This window comes from Panthera pardus, unplaced genomic scaffold (genome assembly GCF_024362965.1).
Source record: "Panthera pardus isolate Hobbes unplaced genomic scaffold, ASM2436296v1 HiC_scaffold_16, whole genome shotgun sequence".
NCBI classification, from domain to species: Eukaryota; Metazoa; Chordata; class Mammalia; order Carnivora; family Felidae; genus Panthera; species Panthera pardus.
Genome location: NW_026526721.1, coordinates 132,585,526 through 132,604,794, shown reverse-complemented (window position 1 = coordinate 132,604,794; position 19,269 = coordinate 132,585,526). Strand labels below are relative to the sequence as shown.

Genomic DNA, 19,269 nt, shown 5'->3' with positions numbered 1-19,269 from the left:
GACCTGCTAAATGGGAATCTTCATTTTTTTAAATGTTTTAATTTATTTTTGAGAGAGAGAGAGAGATTGGGGGAGCTGCAGAGAGAGATGGAGACACAGAATCCGAATTGGGCTCCAAGCTCTGAGCTGTCAGCACAGAACCCAACGCGGGGTTCCAACTCACAAGATCGTGACCTGAACCGAAGTCGGACGCTCAACCCATTGAGTCACCCAGGTGCCCCTGGAAGTCTTCATTTTAACAGGATCCCAGGGGGAGCTGTTTTCACATTAAAGTTTGAGAACAGAGTTAAGCTGTGCTTTCCTATTAGGTAGCTACTAGCCACATGTAGTGATGTAAATGTAAATTCATTAAAGTTAAATAAAATTAAAAACTCAGTTCCTTGGGTGCACTAGCCACATTTTAGGGGCTTGGTTGTGATATGTGGCTAGTGGCTACTATATTGGACAGTGCAGATATAGGACATTTCCATCATCTAATTCAGTTTGAGGGTGTAGATGGGAAGAAAAGAAGGAAACAATAAACAGACTTTAACATGGAAAATGTGCATTACATGTAGACAAGAAGAGACTTCTTGTCACTCAACTGGACATGGCCCATGAGAGGGTCATGGAGAGCATTCAGATATTACTGTTAGTTTGATTTGCAGCTAATGTGACTTTTCTGAACTAGTAATATCAGGCAGACTTGTTTTTATTCAGTGTTACATTTGTGATAAAATATTATTTGTGCATTAATACTGATATTAGTCCTTTCCACAACTTTCAGTGTAAATGAGGAGCCTTACTAAGGACCCCAGAGAAAGCAGGACGCTGCCCCAAATCCCATTCCTTGTGGTTCTTTTCTTTTCTGTAGCCCAGCCTGGCGGGGATTGAAATTCTTTCACAGCTACATTATACAGGGACCAATGGGGTAAAGGCTGTTTGTTTTCCTGTTGCTTTCAAGATTAATGGTGAACTCCTTGGGTTGCGCAGTCACCGATGGTTTATCTACCAGAGAGCTGGCTCTGACTGTAAACAGTGAGACGGGATGTGGCAAGATTTCTTAGAATAAACAGCAGTACTGAATAGTGAGATGCCCACAGTGACTTGCACGCACTTGGCAGTGCACAGCTCCCTTGGAGAGCTTGTGGTTAGGGTATCATTTGCACGCCCCCCCCATCATTTCCGGAATGTTCCTGGTGATACCAAACCCTTATCGACAGAAGTGGTGAATGTCTGTTGGTGAAAGAGGAAGATGAAATTAGAAGAAAAAGCAGTGACCCATCTATGAGTTCATTCTTCTCTTTCTTTCTACTTCCTGTTTCAGAACTCCCCTGATAGATTACATAGGTAGGTACTTTATTTAAAGATTTGCTAGGATTTGTTTACTTCCCCCGCCCCAAGCATTTCTTAAGCTTCACTATTAGGGGAAATTTTGACTCCAATAGCTTTGTATTTTATTTTGGTAGATTTGATTTATTTTGCAAGGGGGAGGAGTCATAAAATAATCAGATATCTTTTCCCCCATTGTTCTGTGAGCATCTCTGGGAAGCAGCATCTGTTCCCCTCCTCTTCACCCCAACTACCACCGGTTGCAGAGATCAGGGAATACCTAAAATCTCTCTCCCACCCATCCACTCTCTCTGCAAAATCTTAGCTCAGTTCATTACTGCTCTTCTAAAATATTCTTCCCTTCTTTGTCCATCACACACAATGCCACCTGCTTAATCTTCTTAAAGTCTGTATTTTACTATCTTCTCTTATCTAAGACCATCCATGACTTGCCTTTCCCTCGAAATGAAGTCTAGCCCCCTCCTGCAGCAACACACCCCATCCTTTCTTTCCAACCACGGTTCTCACTTTTCTGCTGCCTACTGCAGACATGGCTCGAGTCCTTCCTAACAGCAGATTCATTCACCTGTTTGCTGGGGTCCTGTTTACTGGGCCCGCTGATTCCAATAGGCAGCCCTCACCTTCAAGCACCTTTTACCAAACTGACCTATTTATTATTTCTAGCATGTAACTCATGCTTTTTTCCATCAATATCGTTACTAATTTCTGTTCTCAGTGCCTGGAATATCCTTTCACCCATTGTTCCACGACTAATTTCATACAGCTTCAGACTCCCCTGACAGAGTTATTATTTACTTATTTATTTAACGTTTATTTATTTATTTTGAGAGAGATAGAGAGCGTAAGCAGGGGAGAGGCAAAGAGAGAGGGGGAGACAGAGTCTGAAGCAGGCTCTGTGCCGTCAGCAAAGAACCTGATGCAGGGCTTGAACTCACTAACTGTGAGATCATGACCTGAGCTGAAATCAAGAGTTGGATGCTCAGCTGGCTGAGGTACCCAGGTATCCCATGACTTCTTGCTTTTTAAAAAATTTCTTATTTCCTGATCCCTGACTCTGAAAGTAACTGAACTCCCATAGCACTTATGTTGTTATGTGGTTTGCATATAGTAAACAGCAGTATTGGGTAGTTAGATGCCCATAGACTGTAGGTTTCTTGAAGCAGGATCTAATTTAGTGCCTTACATGGGGTCTGTGGTCAAGAAGGTGATGAACAGATAAATGAATAATACATAGATCTTTTAATTGTCTTTAGTTTTACATTAGCTAATGAAACTAGAAAAAGCCTTTTTTTTTTCTTTCCTTGACAAATCTTCAGATCTGTAGTTCATTTCCCTCTCTACCACTACTTAAAAAAAAAAAAAAAAAGTCATTCTGATTATTCTACTTGAACTTGGTATTGCCTTGGGGGAAATATCTTAAAAATCCTTCCTGTTTCCCAGACATAGAGAATTTGTTTCTGTCAACTGACATTTAGTAATTTTTTTCTAGTTGGAGAAGTGCCTAGTAGTCTAAATTTGAGTTTATCACCATTTCGTTCTGATTATTCCTAAATGAAGCAAAAATAGTTCTAGTGATGAACTGCACATTCTCTCTCCTTTCTTTCCATAACTCAAGTTCAGTCTGTGCTTAATGTCCTGGGAAAAGGAGATATTGTTTAAACGCATGGTCTTTGAAGTTATCTAAGGGATTTAAGAGTTGAAGTGAGATATGTTACGTGTTTATTATTGAAAAGTAGTGTGTATGGGGGTTCCTGGGTGGCTTGGTAGTTGAGCATCCAACTCTTGATCTTAGCTCAGGTCTTGATCTCAGGGTCATAAGTTCAAGCCCCATGTTGGACTCTGTGCTGGGGTTGAAGCCTACTTAAAAAAACAATAATAAAAAGGTAAAAGTAGTGTGTATGGTAGTTTTTATTCACATGTTTATTTTTATAACAGCTTTTTGACTGTTTCAGATCTGCTCATGAAACCAAATGGGTATTTAATTAACTGCTTGGCACTTTGTCAATATAATTTGAAGACTAGCCCTTTTGCCTACATTAATTTTGAGTATTTAAAGTACTCATAGACATGGTCTTTTTCTTTACTTGCAAACATGTTTATTTAATGGCTTAGCAAAAGGTTATGTCCCAGCCACTGTGGAGCTAACAGGGGCTGTGTGAATACACTGACCAAGATCATGATGGTTTAGCCAGCATGATGGAAGGGAAGAATCTGTTAAGTCATTACAAGGAATGAAGTATCTGAATTGAGTATATGGGTTGGTTATTCTGATTATGATATAGCTAGATAATCTGCTCACTCTTATCTCTTCCGTGGCATCCAGCTTTCTGTGACTCAAATGGGAAGTTTGTCTATGTAACTGAGAGGCCAGAGGCTGGTGGCCAAGAGGTCAAATTCAATCCCAAGATGTTGGCCAGCATAACATTAAAAAATATTGACAGTTATGGCTGATATAAAAACACGATTTAATGACTTCTTTAAAAAAAAACAAAACTAGAAGTTTTGGCAGCCCTGGTCTGGAATCTCTAGTGATGGCTGGGATGTAAACTGCCCAGGTTACCATGGTTTCCACTATTCCCACTGTCTCCCCAATACCGTAGTGACACAGCACTTGCCTATTTAATGTCACTCCAGCACTGTGACTTCTCTCATGGGAGAGACAAGTTTTCTGCAATCACATTGCCCTCAGAAATGGCATTGTGAGAGGCGCCTGGGTTGGCTCAGTCAGTTAAGTGTCTGACTCTTGATTTCGGCTCAGATCAGGATCTCCTGATTTGTGAGTTCAAAGTCCTGCATCGGGCTCTGCACTGACAGTGAGGATCCTGCTTGGAATCCTCTCTCTCCCTCTCTCTCTGCCCCTGCCCCGCCCACTCTCTCTGTCTCTCAAAAATAAATAAATGAACTTAAGAAAAATTTATTTTTAAAGAAGAAAAAGAAAAAAAAAAGAAATGTCATTGTGAGAGGACATCCAGTAGAATTCTGTGTCTGAATGAAAAGCAGAGAGAGCCTTGGTGGACATAAAGACCATTCCTATATCTTTATATGAGAACAAAGTGTCTAGATTATGTGTTTTTGGTCAAAAATATCCTCTTCCACTCATTACCTGTGGGCCTTTAAGTTTGTATCCCTGATTTGACCTTCTGATCCCCTGGCTGCCTGGGGAGTGACTGCACAACCCTGGGCAGATGTGATCATTGTAACAAGCACAGCTCTGATCTGCGCAGTTTTTATTATAGTTGATGTTTGCATGTCATGAGGTCAACACGACTCAGAGTAGGTGGTCTTTTCTTACGGTCCTAAACAACTCTGACATCTGTGGCCAGTTGTGCTGACGTCTGAGGTACTTCAGCAGAGGGGCTCTTTGCTCCCCTGCCCTACAATTAGGAAAGGTTTGCGCACAAGTGCTCAGCATCTAAGTCTGCTTTTATGTGTTTGTTGTGCAAGCGTTTATTTAAAATTTTCTACTCACTTTTGGCCCACATCCCATTTATAAGGTGTCAAACAAGTGAGGGCTGTTTGGGATGATGAGAAAGTTCTGGAAATGGATAGTGGTGATGGTTGCCTGACATTGTGAATGTACTTGATGACACTGAAAGTACACATAGAAATAGTTACAGTGGTAAATGTTATGTATACATTAGCCACAATTAAAAAAAGAAGTGAGGGGGGCAAGAAGCTGGATATACTTTTTGAGTTTTTCTGACCAAAAGAGGCATAGAGAAAAGTCCTCATTCTTATTTTACATTTCCTTAATCTCTGGTCTTTTTTTTTTTTTTTTTGGAAGGTTTGTTTTTCTCCGGAGTCTACATTATTGGTCTCTGCAAGTCATTCATTCTGTGTTTTCTCTTTCCACGGGCTTGTTCAGTTATTGCCCAGGGAAGATCTCTACGAGAGTGGCAGATACAACATACCCAGCCTGGGTGGTGGTTCTTCACTCTGACTATACATTAGAATCACCTGGGAGTTTCCAGAGTCTCCTTGCCCAAGTCATACCCAAAACCAGTTAATCCGAATTTGTGAGAGCTCCCCAAGTGCTTCCAGTGTTGAATGCAGCCAGGGCTGAAGTTGCCTGCGCTGTAGGAAACCCTGTCTGATTAAAAGAGCCCATTCCAGTGCCTGAAGTCAGGGCACGTCAAAGGCCATTTTCCTTTTCTTCTCCATACCCAGTTGTTTCAGACATTGCCTTCATATGATTTGAAGGACCTCCGATATGAGAAGTAGGGTCAGGCAGCGGTGTAGGTTTAGTTTAGAGATGCTGACCCAGAGAATCAATATTAAAGAGTCAAAACAGGAAACACAAATACCCAAAAGTATAGAATGGCTTTTTTTCTCTTTATAAAAATAAATTTTATTTTAGAATCATTTTATATTTAACAGAAAAATTGTAAAGAAATCACAAATAATTCCCTTATACCCTTCATCAAGTTTCCCTAAGTGTTACTATCTTACGTTACCATGGTGCATGTGTCAAAGCTAAGAAATTGACGCTGGTACATTACTGTTAACTAAAATGTGGATTTTATTTGGATTTCATCAGTTTTTCTGTTCATGTTCTCTTTTAGTTATGGGACCCAGCCAGGGTACCACAATACATTTAGTTGTCATGTTATGATGGCTTTTTAAAACTTTGCTGGGCTGTGAAGTCTTAGCTACTTCTCCAGTGTCCTGAGCAGTCAAGGACCACCATGTGTATGTGCCTTGTTACCACTACGTTGCTACACTAAGAATTTGAATGCATTTTTTCTTATGTATTCTTGGCTTTTAGGGCATCACATCTCTGCCCAGTAGTATCCCTTTTATCCCTCTTCCTTTCAGAAAATCCCTTTGGAATGGAAATAACCCCCCCCCCACCAACTCTCCAATGCTGCATACAAGTGGGGGCCTCAAGATGTGACAGGGTTAGAGGTTTTTTCAGTTAATTTTTCCCCAGGAAGTTTTTGAGAAATGACCTAACAGCATGAAGATGTTTTTATTTTTTCAAGGGACCAAACTGTTCAGGACCCAAGTCAATGGATTAATTTGATAATCAATGCATTTTAATCACATATCAAATGTAAACAGATTTCTTTGCACTTTTTCCGTAGGATGGATTAAATCCTATTTCCCTTTGGGGACTTCAAGACTACTGGTAAATTGAAGAGAAGATTGTGAGTTTGTTAATTGAAGCAGATGACAGGGTGGTCCATACCTTGCTCCTTGACATGCTTCCCTGGTTTGACTTTCAGGACAGACAGCATAGTCTCTTGGTTTTCTTCCTTCCTCCCTGGTTTCTCCTTCTTCTCCTTTGGGCTTTCTTCTCTTTTCTCCCAATGTCTTCAACGATGGAGGGTCCCAAGATTTAGTCTTTGACTATTCTTTCTCTATGTTAATTGAAATCTCAGCTGGTCTTATGCTTTAAATACCATCTGAAAGCTGATGACTCTCATATTTATATCTCCAGCCCCTCTCCTGAAATCCAGACTGGAATATGTATTAAACTGTCGACCAGACATCTCTACTTAGATGTCTGCTGCATAAGGCAAATTCAGAACATCTGAAACTGAATTATTGACCTTCCCCCAAACCTGTGCCACCCACAACCTTCCCCATGACAGCTGTAGCAATTTCTCCCGTCTCCCAGTTACTGGGACAAAAATTCTCAGTCATCCTCATCTGCTTTCTTCCCTCTACACTCCACAAGAAAGTCCTGAAAGTTCCACCTTAGAAAATATATTCAGAATCCAGCCTTTGTGACTGTTGCTATACTGCTAACAGCCCACGTTGAGCCACCATCATCTCCCCACTGGGCCACTGAGTTAGTCTCTCTTAGCTGCCTCCTATCAATTGGATCATGTTACTTCTCTGTTCAACACTCTCCAAGGGCTTCCCCTCTTTCTGTGTAAAAACTACTGTCTTCACTGTGGCCTCTACGGTCTACGTTACCTCACTCCCCATTGGCTCTCTGGCTTGTCTTCTTTCTCTTCCTCCTCTGCCCTTCATTCACTGGCCTCCAGCCACAGGGCCTCTGTGTTATCTCACCTCAGGGCCTTTACACTGGCTATTCCCTCTACCTGGAGGCTCTTACCCTAGATATCAGCATGGCCAACTCCCTCACTTCCATAGATCTTTATTCTAAATGTCACTTCTCAGTGAGGTCACCTAGACCACCCTCATTAAAATTGCAGCTTTCCCACATACTCCTGATTCTCTTCATCTTGCTGTTTCTTTTTTCTTCTAAACTACTGCTGAACATACTCTTTTATGTGCTCATGTATGCTTATTGTTTTTGGCCTGTCCCTCTCCACTAGACTGTAAGCTCCACGAGGGCAGAGATTTTTGTCTCTTCTGTCTATTGATATATGCTTAAGAATAATGTCTGGCACATAGTAGTTACAGTCAGTTTTTATTGAATGAATAATTCTTAACTGTGAAGGGTGTTTGGAAAGTTAACGCAATTACAGATGATAGTCACTAAATCAGCAATGGCTAATGTTTGCTGAGCCCAGACCTCCTGCCATGGCCTATAGTAAGGGCTTTATAGGCTTTTGTCTTATTTAATCCTTACAATGATGTTAAGAGACAGTTATTCATAATATTTCCACTTAACAGTGAAAGAAACTGAGACACAGAAAGTTTAAATAAATTGTCCATAATTGTAAATGGCCCATCTCTAGTTTGCTTTAGCACCTGTAGCCTATAACCAGTAAGTCTGGAGGAAATTATGGAATGGATAATGGAGGGAGAGGGGGAAGCATATTTCGTTGTTAACAGTGCTCTTGTCAGAGTGCTCACATTTAATTTCAGAGTATGCGGTGTTAATTTCCAGATGAGGGAGGCTTTACTTTGTAGTTAATCCCACATCTCCAAAAATGCAGTCTGTGTTCTTCCTTTTTCTTATTGTTTAAACCCAGGTCTCTGTCCTTTCCAGAACTGGAAGCCATTTAAGCCTCAGTCCGGGGGAAGTTTGGTTCCAGGTTTCTTGTTTCCTTTTCCAGAATGGCCTTTGGGGAAAGATAAATGGTGTTCCCCCTCCTGTGAGGGCAAATATCTCCTCAGCTGAGAGTTTCATGTTAATGCTTCTTCCTTAGGAACTTTACTGACTGCAGAATACTATTCCCTCCTGATGTGATCCCTTGGAAGGCCACGCCCAGGCCCCTGCAGCCACTTCTGGCAGGTGTCTGCTTCTCTCTCCCAGGGTAGTCCTTGTCCTCAGAGATGTGGAACACTCATCACCTGTCAGTGGCCACTCTCAGGGTGCTGTCAGCTGTCTGACTAGATCTTGTGGGCCTGGGCCTGGACCTGGACCTACTCACCAGTGGGAGGCCTGTTCTGAGCATGAAGTTATAATATCTTCCTACTCAGCATCTGTATTATTTTTCTATGCTCTGTAATGAATTGCCACAAATTTGATGGCTCAGAACAACATGCATTCATTATCTCACAGATTCTGTAGCGTATTTAGGTTCTTTGCATCAGGTCTCATCCAGCTGCAATATAGGTGCTGTCAGGGGCTGTGATCTCAACAGAGGTTCAACTGGGGAAAGATCTGTTTCCACTGCTTCCCTTAGGTTCTTGGCAGAATTCATCTCCTTGCAGTCATAGAACTGACATCCCTGTTTCTTGCCAAATGTTACCCAGGGGCTGCCCACAGTTCCTTGCTATATGGCTCTTTCATAACATGGCAGCTTACTTTTTCAAAGCCAGCAAGAGGAGCATATAGCTCCAGTCTGCTGAAATGGAATCTTATAGCATAGTGTAATCACAGGAGTGATACCCCATCCTCTTTGCCATATTGTGATGGTTAGAAGCAAGGTTCAGTACCTGTCCTCACTCAAAGGGAGGGTTTTACAAAGGCATGAACACCAGCAGGTGGAGGTGATTGGGAGGAAGGGGTCACCTTAGCGTGTGTTCACCAGAGCAACCATATTTGATGTGGTTAAATTGTGGAGGTAATCCCTGAAGCCAGGGAAGACCTATTAGTTGCTCATCTATTCCCTCAGCAGATGTTGGATTCGCTTTGCCAAGACTGTAGGTCAGGATGTGATTTTTCATGTGGCATCTAGAAAATTTGTAATAATGCCTATTTTTGTTGATCTTTTGTGCTCCTTTCAGTTCAGATGTAACTGAGTCAATTATCTGATGAAATGAACCAGAGATGCCTCCCTTCTTATAGCACTTCTTGTTATAGAACCAAAGATGGTAGCTATGAGGTCCTCTATTAAAGGTTATTCCTTATGAACCTGGGCTGTTGAGCTGCTGAGAGACAGACTCATCTTCCCTCTGTTCATCTTATGAGTGTTTTACTGAGTGGATACAGTGTCGACTTATTTTAAATGATTCCTGTTTTTCAGCCTACTCATTTAAAATCTCAGTGTGTGTGTGTGTGTGTGTTTATGTTTTTTTTTTTTTTAATTTTATTTTTGACAGAGAGACAGAGTGTGAGCGGGGAAGGGGCAGAGAGAGAGGGAGACACAGAATCTGAAGCAGGCTCCAGGCTCTGAGCTGTCAGCACAGAGCCCAACACGGGGCTCGAACCCACAAACCATGAGATCATGACCTGAGCCAAAGTCGGCCGCTTAACCAACTGAGTCACCCAGGCGCCCCCTCCAGTGGGTGTTTATAAATAACCTCACACAGTCTGACCTTTGTCTTCATATGACAGAGCAGCTGGGATTTCAAATGTTAGAACACTGTCTTCCCACGCCTGTCTTTGTTGTTGGAGACCCCACGATACGCATGACAGGATGTCATGACCACGTCTTCTCTTTCAAAAGTCTGAAATATTCTGCCTTAGTTCCTCTCAATAGGTCTTTTGTTTGGAGGGGGGGGATAGAGGATGAGAATGTGGGGGGAAAATGAGAACATGATTCCAGTCTCTGATGAAGTTATAAATCAGGAAGACTGGAGCGCAGAATCGGTTTCTTTTTTGGAGTTAGTTTATTCCAGTTTGACCAGTATGGAATCAGTTTATTCTTTCACATTTCAGAAGTATGTGCCTCAGTCCCTATGCCTGAAAGGATATGTTAGAAGGAAAAATAAAATCAAGATATGCTATTGACCTTTGGTTACCCAATGATAATTGCACACCTGGGAAAAACCAAATCCTCTTTAAAAATTTTTCACTTTTGAATTCCATGTAAATCATACCCAGATGGTTAATGGTAGCATAAATTGCTTTTCATGATATATAAGAATCTTAGAAATCATTTTTTAAAATATAGCAAATATGCATTCAGAAACCATTGATTTGGTAGGATATATGTGTATTCAAGAGTTCTGTATGAAAGTGCCCACTTGAAGAATTTTCTGGCCACCCCTGCTCTCACAGAGGCTGGCATGGGCCCCTCTTAGGTAGAGCTCCTCATAAGTGGGCCGGGAGAGCCCTGCTCACCCCTCGGCCAGTGGGGAGTGACTGTGCATGTGCTGTAAGCCCTTGGACAGAGTCCAGCGCCCAGGTCCCTAAGTCCTGATCCCCATGACCAGCCACCCGGAGAGAGCAGACACGCCCTCCTGACACTTAACTGCAGTCCATTTCTTCTTGCCTTATCCCTGGCTGGGTGGGCCAAGGAATCACCTTCAATTTCTGATGATCACGTGGCTTTCAGGAGTTCCTCAGGCCCCCCCATACAAGAGCTCCCTATAAGAGCTCTTCAAAGGCATGGTGTGGAGTGGTAGAATTCTGGCATCACTTGCTGCTGGTTCTCCTGAGTATTGCATGATGTACATGATGTGCACAGTTACATGTGGGAAGGACAGAAGCAGCCACACCACCTGGGTGGGGAAATGACAGGGCCATGCTGGATGCCTCTGCACCGACCAGAAGACCAAAATTGTTTGCCACAAACAACCCTTTATATCCACTCTTTCCCCAGGACTTTAGTTGCCATATATCTCGATAGATAGATAGATAGATAGATAGATAGATATAATTTTTTTAATGTTTATTTTTGAGACAGAGACAGAACGTGAGCGGGGGAGGGGAAGAGAGAGAGGGAGACACAGAATCCGAAGCAGGCTCCAAACTCTGAGCTGTCAGCACAGAGCCCAATGCAGGGCTCGAACCATGATATCATGACCTGAGCCGAAGTTGGGTGTTTAACCGACTGAGCCACCCAGGCGCCCTGCTTTATATTCTTTCTTTAATGCATCTTTAAATTTGGTAGATTTTGCCAGATTGCCTTCTGTAGGGATTGAACCTTTTAAAACTTCTTTTAAATTAATTTTAATTTTCCAAGTGCTATAAGAATATACTATCTTCAGAAAAAGTGGAAAAAATTAAAGATACAGCTAAAGTCAATTTCAGTTACCGCCACCAGCCCTAGACCCAGTTCCCCTACAGACAGATCCTCTCCTTCCCCCAGAATTAAATGCTGTTGTTGGTTTGGTGTGCCTTTTTGTCTATGCCTTGGCAGATATAAACCCATGGGAAATAAATATTATGGGAGCGTGTGTGTGTGTGTGTGTGTGTGTGTGTTGTTTAACACATAAACCATATTGTACTAAAATTCTATAATGTTGTGTTTTACTTAATGCTATGTCTTGGAGGTCTTTCCATGATGTGTATAATTATACATCTATGCATAATTTGAGTTTTTACCATAAATTATTTTTCAGCAGTGCCTTTTTGGTATTTACTTTCAGGAAAGAATTTGGGGTTTTATTAAATACCCAATGATTCATACATAAGTATATTAGAAAATCTTAACCTTTGGTTGTTTTTTCCCCCTCTCTTCAGATCTCAGAAAAATGATCTCCACAACGAACGCTACATCTTGGAATTAGATTGTTGTTCCTCCTTAGACCACCTGACGGGCCAAAAGCTCATCCCGGAGTTCATTAAGAAGGTGAGCCCTGTGGTCAGGAGACAGTTGAACAGTTGTGCAGCGCGAGCCGGCCGGGGGCTGGCCGAGGGCAGTTCAGCCACACCGCACAGGCCAGGGTAGCAGCCAGTGCCTCCTCACACCTGGGCCTTTGGGCGGCCCCACAGGGGTGCAGCACCCCCTACCCCCCCCCCCCCCACACACACACACACATAGCTGGGCTGACGATGACTGTGAAACAAGATGGCTTCCCCCCTTCCCAGGCTCCGAGACCTTGGACCTTGTCTTTTAAGGCTGGAGCGGCATTCACAGCGAACAGGCCTGTGGGCCCACTGCTGAGACTCCTCCCAAACCCTCAGGGTGGTGGGCCACTCCCCACCGCCAGCCTGGATCCCACCTTCCACTTGTCCTGTGGGGCCTCATTGCTACGAGCCGCCTTTCTTTCCTAGTGTGGGAGCAGCCCAGAGCCCCGTGACCACTGGCATATACAGTTACACAAGGGAAAATTGCCTACTTGCAGGGGAGTCCTTCTCTGCCCAGAAATGTGTCTGGTTTTGAATTTCTCATCATGCCATACGAGGTTTCCTGCCTAATTGCAGGGTTCACTTGAGTTTCTGTAGGACATTCACTGCAGAAGGAATGTCCTTGCCCGGACTGGGGCTAAGTTCACTCCTTAGTGCTTACCTTGTTCTCTCTCGCCCAGTCTCCCACAACAACTGACAATTCCCCATCCTGGAGAGGTGATTATGGCTTGTTTGGGACCTCATCTGTCAGCTAATGAATTCATTAATAAATAGTGTTGGCCGTCAACTTTGGGCCAGAAATACCGCCTGCCTGCTTGGTGCTGGGACACAGAGGACAGCCGTGGTCCCCGCTCTCAGGCCCTCAGGTCCTCACACCTGGAAGGCGGACCCCGGAGGAGAGTGATGAGCGTTACCAGCAGGGAAGCAGCAGACACCGTGTGGGGTGGATATCAGTGGGGGGGTATCTCACGCTAAGACAGAGAGGATGAGGAGTTACCTGGTGATGGGGCTACACGGGGAAGGTCGGGGACTCCTCCAAACAGAGCGAGCAGCGTGTGTGAGGGCCCGGTGCAGGAGCAAGTGAGGGGAGTGAAGAGATCAGAGGAGCTTTGGGGAAGAAAAAGAGTGCCAGGGGTGAGAGCAGGGCCAGGACTCTGCTGTAAACGCAATGGAGGCTGCTCAGAGGATTTTTGCAAAAGAGTGAAATAATCAGATTGTCCCTTTAAACACCCAGTGACCCTTTTGCTGTTGTTTCCTTCCTGCCTCCCTCCCTTCAACATTGATTGAGTGTTCAGGCTCAACGAGACCTTAGGAATAACCCCTCATGTGTGGTGGCCAAGACCTGGAGACTGGGAGTCAGATGACCTCGTAGGTCAAAATTTCTGATAATTTTACTAGAACGATGCAGACTCTTCTCTGATGGAATTCAGGTCATTACTTAAGAAATGGAGGGATGAGGTGCCTGGTGACACTGTCGGTTAAGCCACCAACTCTTGATTACAGCTCAGGTCATGATCTTACAGTTTGTGGGATTGAGCCCCACATAGGGCTCAGCACAGAGCACAGAGCCTGCTTGGGATTGTCACTCCCCCTTCTCTCTCTGCCCCTCCCCTGTTTGCACTCTCTCTCTCTCTCTCTCTGTCTCTCTCTCAGGAAAAAAAAAAGAAATAGGGAGAAAGGCAATTTTTGTTTGCATGTGCATAAGCCTGACAACATGAGTTTTTGTATAACTTATGTAGATGTCTGTACACATAGGGCCCTCTTTCCTGGATCGATGCAGACAAAATGTTCTAATAAGCTTGAGTAGGGACATGCTAGAGGTGGAACTTACCCCATGATCTGAGTACTGGGGAAAAACTGTTTTAGAAATAGGCTTGTAATCAAGACTCGGATACTTGGAATGTTTGTAGGTAATTGGGTAAGATGAGGGCGTGAGGCTCTGTCCATACTTTCACATATGCTCTTTTAAAAACATATGATTTGGTGGGGGGGGTGCCTGAGTGGCTCAGTCAGTTAAACATCCGACTTCTGCCAAGGTCATGATCTCATGATCCGTGAGTTCAAGCCCTGCATCGGGCTGTGTGCTGACAGCTCAGAGCCTGGAGCCTGCTTTGGATTCTGTCTCCCTCTCTCTCTGTCCTTCCCCTACTTGCTCTCTCTCTCTCTCTCTCTCTCTCTCTCAAAAATAAACATTAAAAATTTTTAAAAAATAATGAAAAAACATATGATTTGGTACTTTTGTCTTAACCAAACCGGATCTTTGCATGACTGTTACATTGTGCCAATATCAGGTCTTAAGGAGACAGCAGCCTAATTAGTGGGCTCTCAGATACTGGTGTGTGTAGTGTTTGGAGTGTAGGTAGACATCTTTCTACGTGTGTGTGTGTGTGTGTGTGTACATGAATGCATGCATATCAGTATATGATGGTTCGTTTCATAGTAAATCATTGACACCTGCTTATTCTATGTTAATATAAGAATTATGTTTTTAACATTTTGAATATTATATGCTTTAAAAAGCCCACCATGCCATCCTGCTCCTGTCATACCCCTGGTTTTCAAACAAAAAGCATTGGGTCCAGACAGACTAGATAACTTGCACACAAGGGTAGTACTAAGATTCCTCATGTGTATCCCAGAATCTCTCACCTCTGCTCGTCTCTAGAGAGGTGGTTTATGGTCATGGTCAGCAGGTGGAGGTACAGTTTCTGCCAACAACCCAGGGGTGTTGAGATCCTGCCATTTGTCCCTCGCCGTCCAGTGTAGCCGAGAGCTGGACCTGGAAGGATCCAGCATTTCTGGTCATTGGTGCTGGCTGTGGCTGTAGTTTCTAGGCCAATGGCTGTGACACCCGGGAGAAGAGGGACAAAACAATGGGTCTGGGCCTCCTTCCCTCTGTTCCTTTTTTCTGTTGTTGGACAAGATGTCTGGAGAAAACACCACTTCTGTGTGTGAAGAGCAGAGGGGAACTGAGTACCCCTCTGTAGGATCAACAGCTTTTCCAGCTGATGGCAGAATTTTACACATGTGTAAATTTTTCTGTCATCGTGCAGGTAGAAGACCATGGGAGCTTCCTGGGAAGAAATACACTAAAAACCATTTGTGTCTTTTCAGTAAATATTTAATGAATAGCCTGGTCCCTATTTGTATATATAGAGAGTGGTGACACTTGTTAATTGCCATTCACTTAGGCCAAGATGAAGCTGTGTCACTGGCGGCTACAGCTTACAGTCATTACTTTTTATCTGGGTCATTATTTTGTGTGAAATAATGGCTCCTGTTCCTGTGACAAGCAGATCCGTCTTACGATGAGATGGTAATTAACTCATTTTGTCATTGTACCATCATACAGGATAAGCTCATATTCTCTGCCTATTAGAATTAAATTCAAAGTGATTAAATTTTTTTTTCTTAAGAACAATGGCCCAGTATTATTTTTCCACTGAATGTTTTAAATTAGCAGAACTTTTGGATAGAGAACATGGATGGAAGGAGGGAAAGGAGATTTCATTATTTCTCACAAATGGGAAAAATAAAATCATCTGTATCTGTGTCATGTAAAATTAAGCTGAAGGTGCCATAATTCACAGCCCCTCTCCATCATGATTGTCGGCAGAGGGTGAGGGGGAATTCTGTAAAGACGACTCTGTTCCTTTCAGTGTGGTCTAATGATTTCTCTGAGCACTTTGGCTGTTCAAATTAAATCTGGGCTACTGCATTTTGTTTTTCCCCTCTTGTATCCTGCTGTGCTCCATCCAACCGGCCCTTTATGTAAATTATTTATTATGGACCACAGAACATTTAAAAGGCAGATTTATGATCAGACTTGGAGAGACTGTGTGTTCCAAGTCCTAGAACCGAATGCTTCAGGGACAAAGAGTCTCAAGGCTGTCTGAGAACAGAGATGCTGCCTTGAAACAAAGGTCCCGCCGCCAGGTACCTCCAGAGCCTGTCTTGTGTGGCTGGTTTGTGGGGCCCCTTGGAATTTCCTGTTCTTCAGAGTTCCCAGAGGATTGTAAAGGAGACAGAATGATGTCAAACAAAGGGCTTACATGTTCATCTTCACATTCCTTTACATTCTTTGGAGCTTCTTGGGAAAGAGCTCCTACGTTTGGAAAATGCTTTGAAGTTTTCAGAGTCATTCTGGGTTGTGCTTCACGGTTAATTTTGGGCAAGAGGCCACACCGGCAGCGGTGTCTCTCTTCTAGACACGAGGAAACGGCTCCGAGAAGATGAGGACTTTGCCCAGGGGCTGGGACTGTTCACGGATGCAGCCTGGGCAGGTCTTTCTACAGGAGCGGCCCCAGCGGGAGGCAGTGGGATTTGGGTGGAGCAGGAAGTTTCTGCGGCCAAGTGGGGAAGGTTTTGGAGAGGTGTGGTATAGAATGAGGGCCCCAGAAAGTGAGGGCTAGATGGAGGGGTGAGGCGGATGGCGCTGTTTTTGGTAAAGAGAGGAGCATGGAAAGAAAGTTCAAGGCTGAGAGTCAAGTTCTGTTTAGCTGGGATTTGGGATGAACAAAAGAAAGAGGAAGGCTGTTCTGGGCAGGATTCTTTGACTTGTGTGAAAACAGAGCCTTCCTCAAGCCAGCTCAGGTGCGGTTAATCAGGGGGGTTTACTACAAAGATTCAGGAATGGCCTGGAGCCCCTGTGACAGAATACAGAAAAGCCCTCCCCCATCCCCCACCCCCCAAAAAAAGCAGCAGAAGAAGAAGAAGAAGAAGAAGAAGAAGAAGAAGAAGAAGAAAAGGAAAGGAAAAGGTTGGGCTCTCTGGCTATATTATATGCTGCTGGCCCATATTTATGTACCTGTAGGTTTATTTGAATTTTAAATGGGATTTCACTCCACAGAGGGAATCCCTGTGTGTGCCAGGCAGACCCTGTGCTAATAGGCTTTACACACACTATACTCTTAACCCTTATCTCACCCCCTCTGGAGGCTCATCCCTGTTTTATAGGTGGAGAAACTGAGGCACAGAGATGCTGTGCAGTTTGCCCAGAGTTAAAACTGTGAAAGGCGGGACTGAGATTTGAACCCAACCCATCTGACCCAAAGGGTGCATTCCTAACCATTTGGCCATGCTGTCTATTCTGTGTCATCCTCAGGAACGGAGAGGGGGCTGTCCCAGCTGGAGGAGAGATGGCATGGGAGGCAGACAGGTGAAGCTTTGTCTGGTACATAGAGATAGATTTTAGAACCTCTTGAATGCCTCCCGTCTGTGGAGGTTGGGTCTCTAGGCCTCACTGCCCATCTGAGAAAGCCACACTCCCTGCCACTCTCCGGGTAAGAGACTTCAGGGCCTTTGTCCTCAGGTACTCAACTCTGGGCTCTGCCCCATAGTTTCACTCCCTTTTATGATGGAAGGGTGAGCACTAACCTGCACGAGCTACTCAGACCTAGGTTTGTCTTCCACTGGACCACAGAGACCTTAGAATGTAGCAGTGGAGGGGAGGCGAGGCAGACCCCTGCCTTGTCCTGTGGGGAACAGCTCATGGTCAGAAACTCAGTGGCTTAGATTAAGCTAGATGTGTTGCCCTTTCAAAAACCAAATGGTGCGGGGCACCTGGGTAACTCAGTCAGTTAAGCATCTGACTTTGGCTCAGGTCATGACCTCAAGGTTTGTGAGTTTGAGCCCCGCATCAGGCTCTGTACTGACAGCTCAGAGTCTAGAGTCTGCTTCAGATTCTGTCTTCCTTTCTCTCTGCCCCTCCCCTGCTCACGCTCTGTCTCTCTCTCTCTCTCAAAAATAAAATAAACATTAAAAAAAATTAAAAACCAAATGGTGCTTCTTAACATCGTGACCTAAAGAGAAGAATCCAACAGATCTTTAAAATAGAAATGTCTCCTTTTAATGAAACAGAATATCCCAAATTCCCAGGATTATGAAACTTGGCCATAGTATATAAATGACTCATCATTTGCTTTCTGTCTGATTGCTGAGTATTAGGGCCTCATTTCTACAAGTGCGGTGCAGAGAGTTTAATTTTAATTAGTGCAAGATGCTGATTCAGAATGAAAGAAGAAATGTTAAAAGGCTTCCCTTACCTCGCTACACCCCCACCTACCCCCAAGCCAAGTGAATTGTGACATTTCAAAAAGGTGGATCTGGTGGGCGCTGGGGAGGAGTGGAGGCAAAATGGTGTGTGAATGAGCATATGCCCTCAGAGTGGAAGACAGATTGCTGGGGGTGGGCAGGGAAGAGGCTGGTGGTGGAAGCAAGGCCTTGCTGGAGAATGAGGGCATCCCGTTTGCTATTGTCTCCAGAACTTAATAAACATTTGTCACGGGAATGAACAAATTAAAAGACGAATGCAGAGGAAAAATCGTTAAGATTGTGTCGTAGAAGGGGAGAGAGAAGTCTGAAATGACACTCCAGTGACTGAAGTGTGAGGTAGGGTCCCTTGTGAGGACGGAGAACACATGGCATGAGGAACTATTTGGGGCCAGAGAGGTAATGAGATTGGGGATGGGCATGTTGGGACTTGGTGGGACACTCAAGGGAACATTCCAGAAGACAGTTGTGATTTTTGAGCTGGAACGCAGGAGGAAGCTAGGAATGGAGCTGTAGTTATCTGAGGGGTAGACTCAGAGGCCCAGAGGGGCCAGGCAGGTAATGACAGTCAGAAAGAAGTTCAGGTGGTCATCTGGATGGCACATGCCCATCTCAAGGGGGCAGCCACCACTTAGCATCCACTCATTGTTGCCTGGTGGAAATACGAACCCAGTACCACAAGATCTTCTGTTGTATTTTGGTTGGCTAGTTGGTTTTGTTTCATTTAGAGAAGCCGACAATGTTTTTGTTTTCTTATTGTGACGTCTCTTGGTTTTTCAATGTAAGCCAATCGATCAGTTTAAAACTGTAAGATCTAGATCAGTGTTTCTCAAATTTTCTGTGCTGAAGGACCAGTTTTTTGTTGTTTGGTTTTAGTTTTTTTCCAGTCCATTAAGAAGTGATACTTATGTAAAATACAATAAAAACATGGCGGCAATGTCAAATGGCTAGAAAAGTGTCTACATGCCTGCCCTTGTTTTATGTACCTATCTTGTCATGGACTGTTAACAAAAAGTTGGTGGACCAGCAGTGTGCTGAGGACCAACCACACTTTGAGTAGCCAC

At 43.9% G+C, this 19,269-nt stretch overlaps 1 protein-coding gene across 4 annotated transcripts in view; it reads left to right on the top strand.

Moving 5' to 3' along the window:
- Nucleotides 1–19,269, top strand: part of RFTN1 (raftlin, lipid raft linker 1) — a 207,871-nt gene that overhangs the window by 96,653 nt on the left and 91,949 nt on the right. For all 4 annotated transcript variants that reach the window (XM_019435679.2, XM_053903835.1, XM_019435660.2 and 1 more), the window contains exon 4: nt 12,047–12,155. In XM_019435679.2, the coding sequence (XP_019291224.2) occupies nt 12,047–12,155 (109 nt within the window). The remainder of the gene's footprint in view (nt 1–12,046; nt 12,156–19,269) is intronic.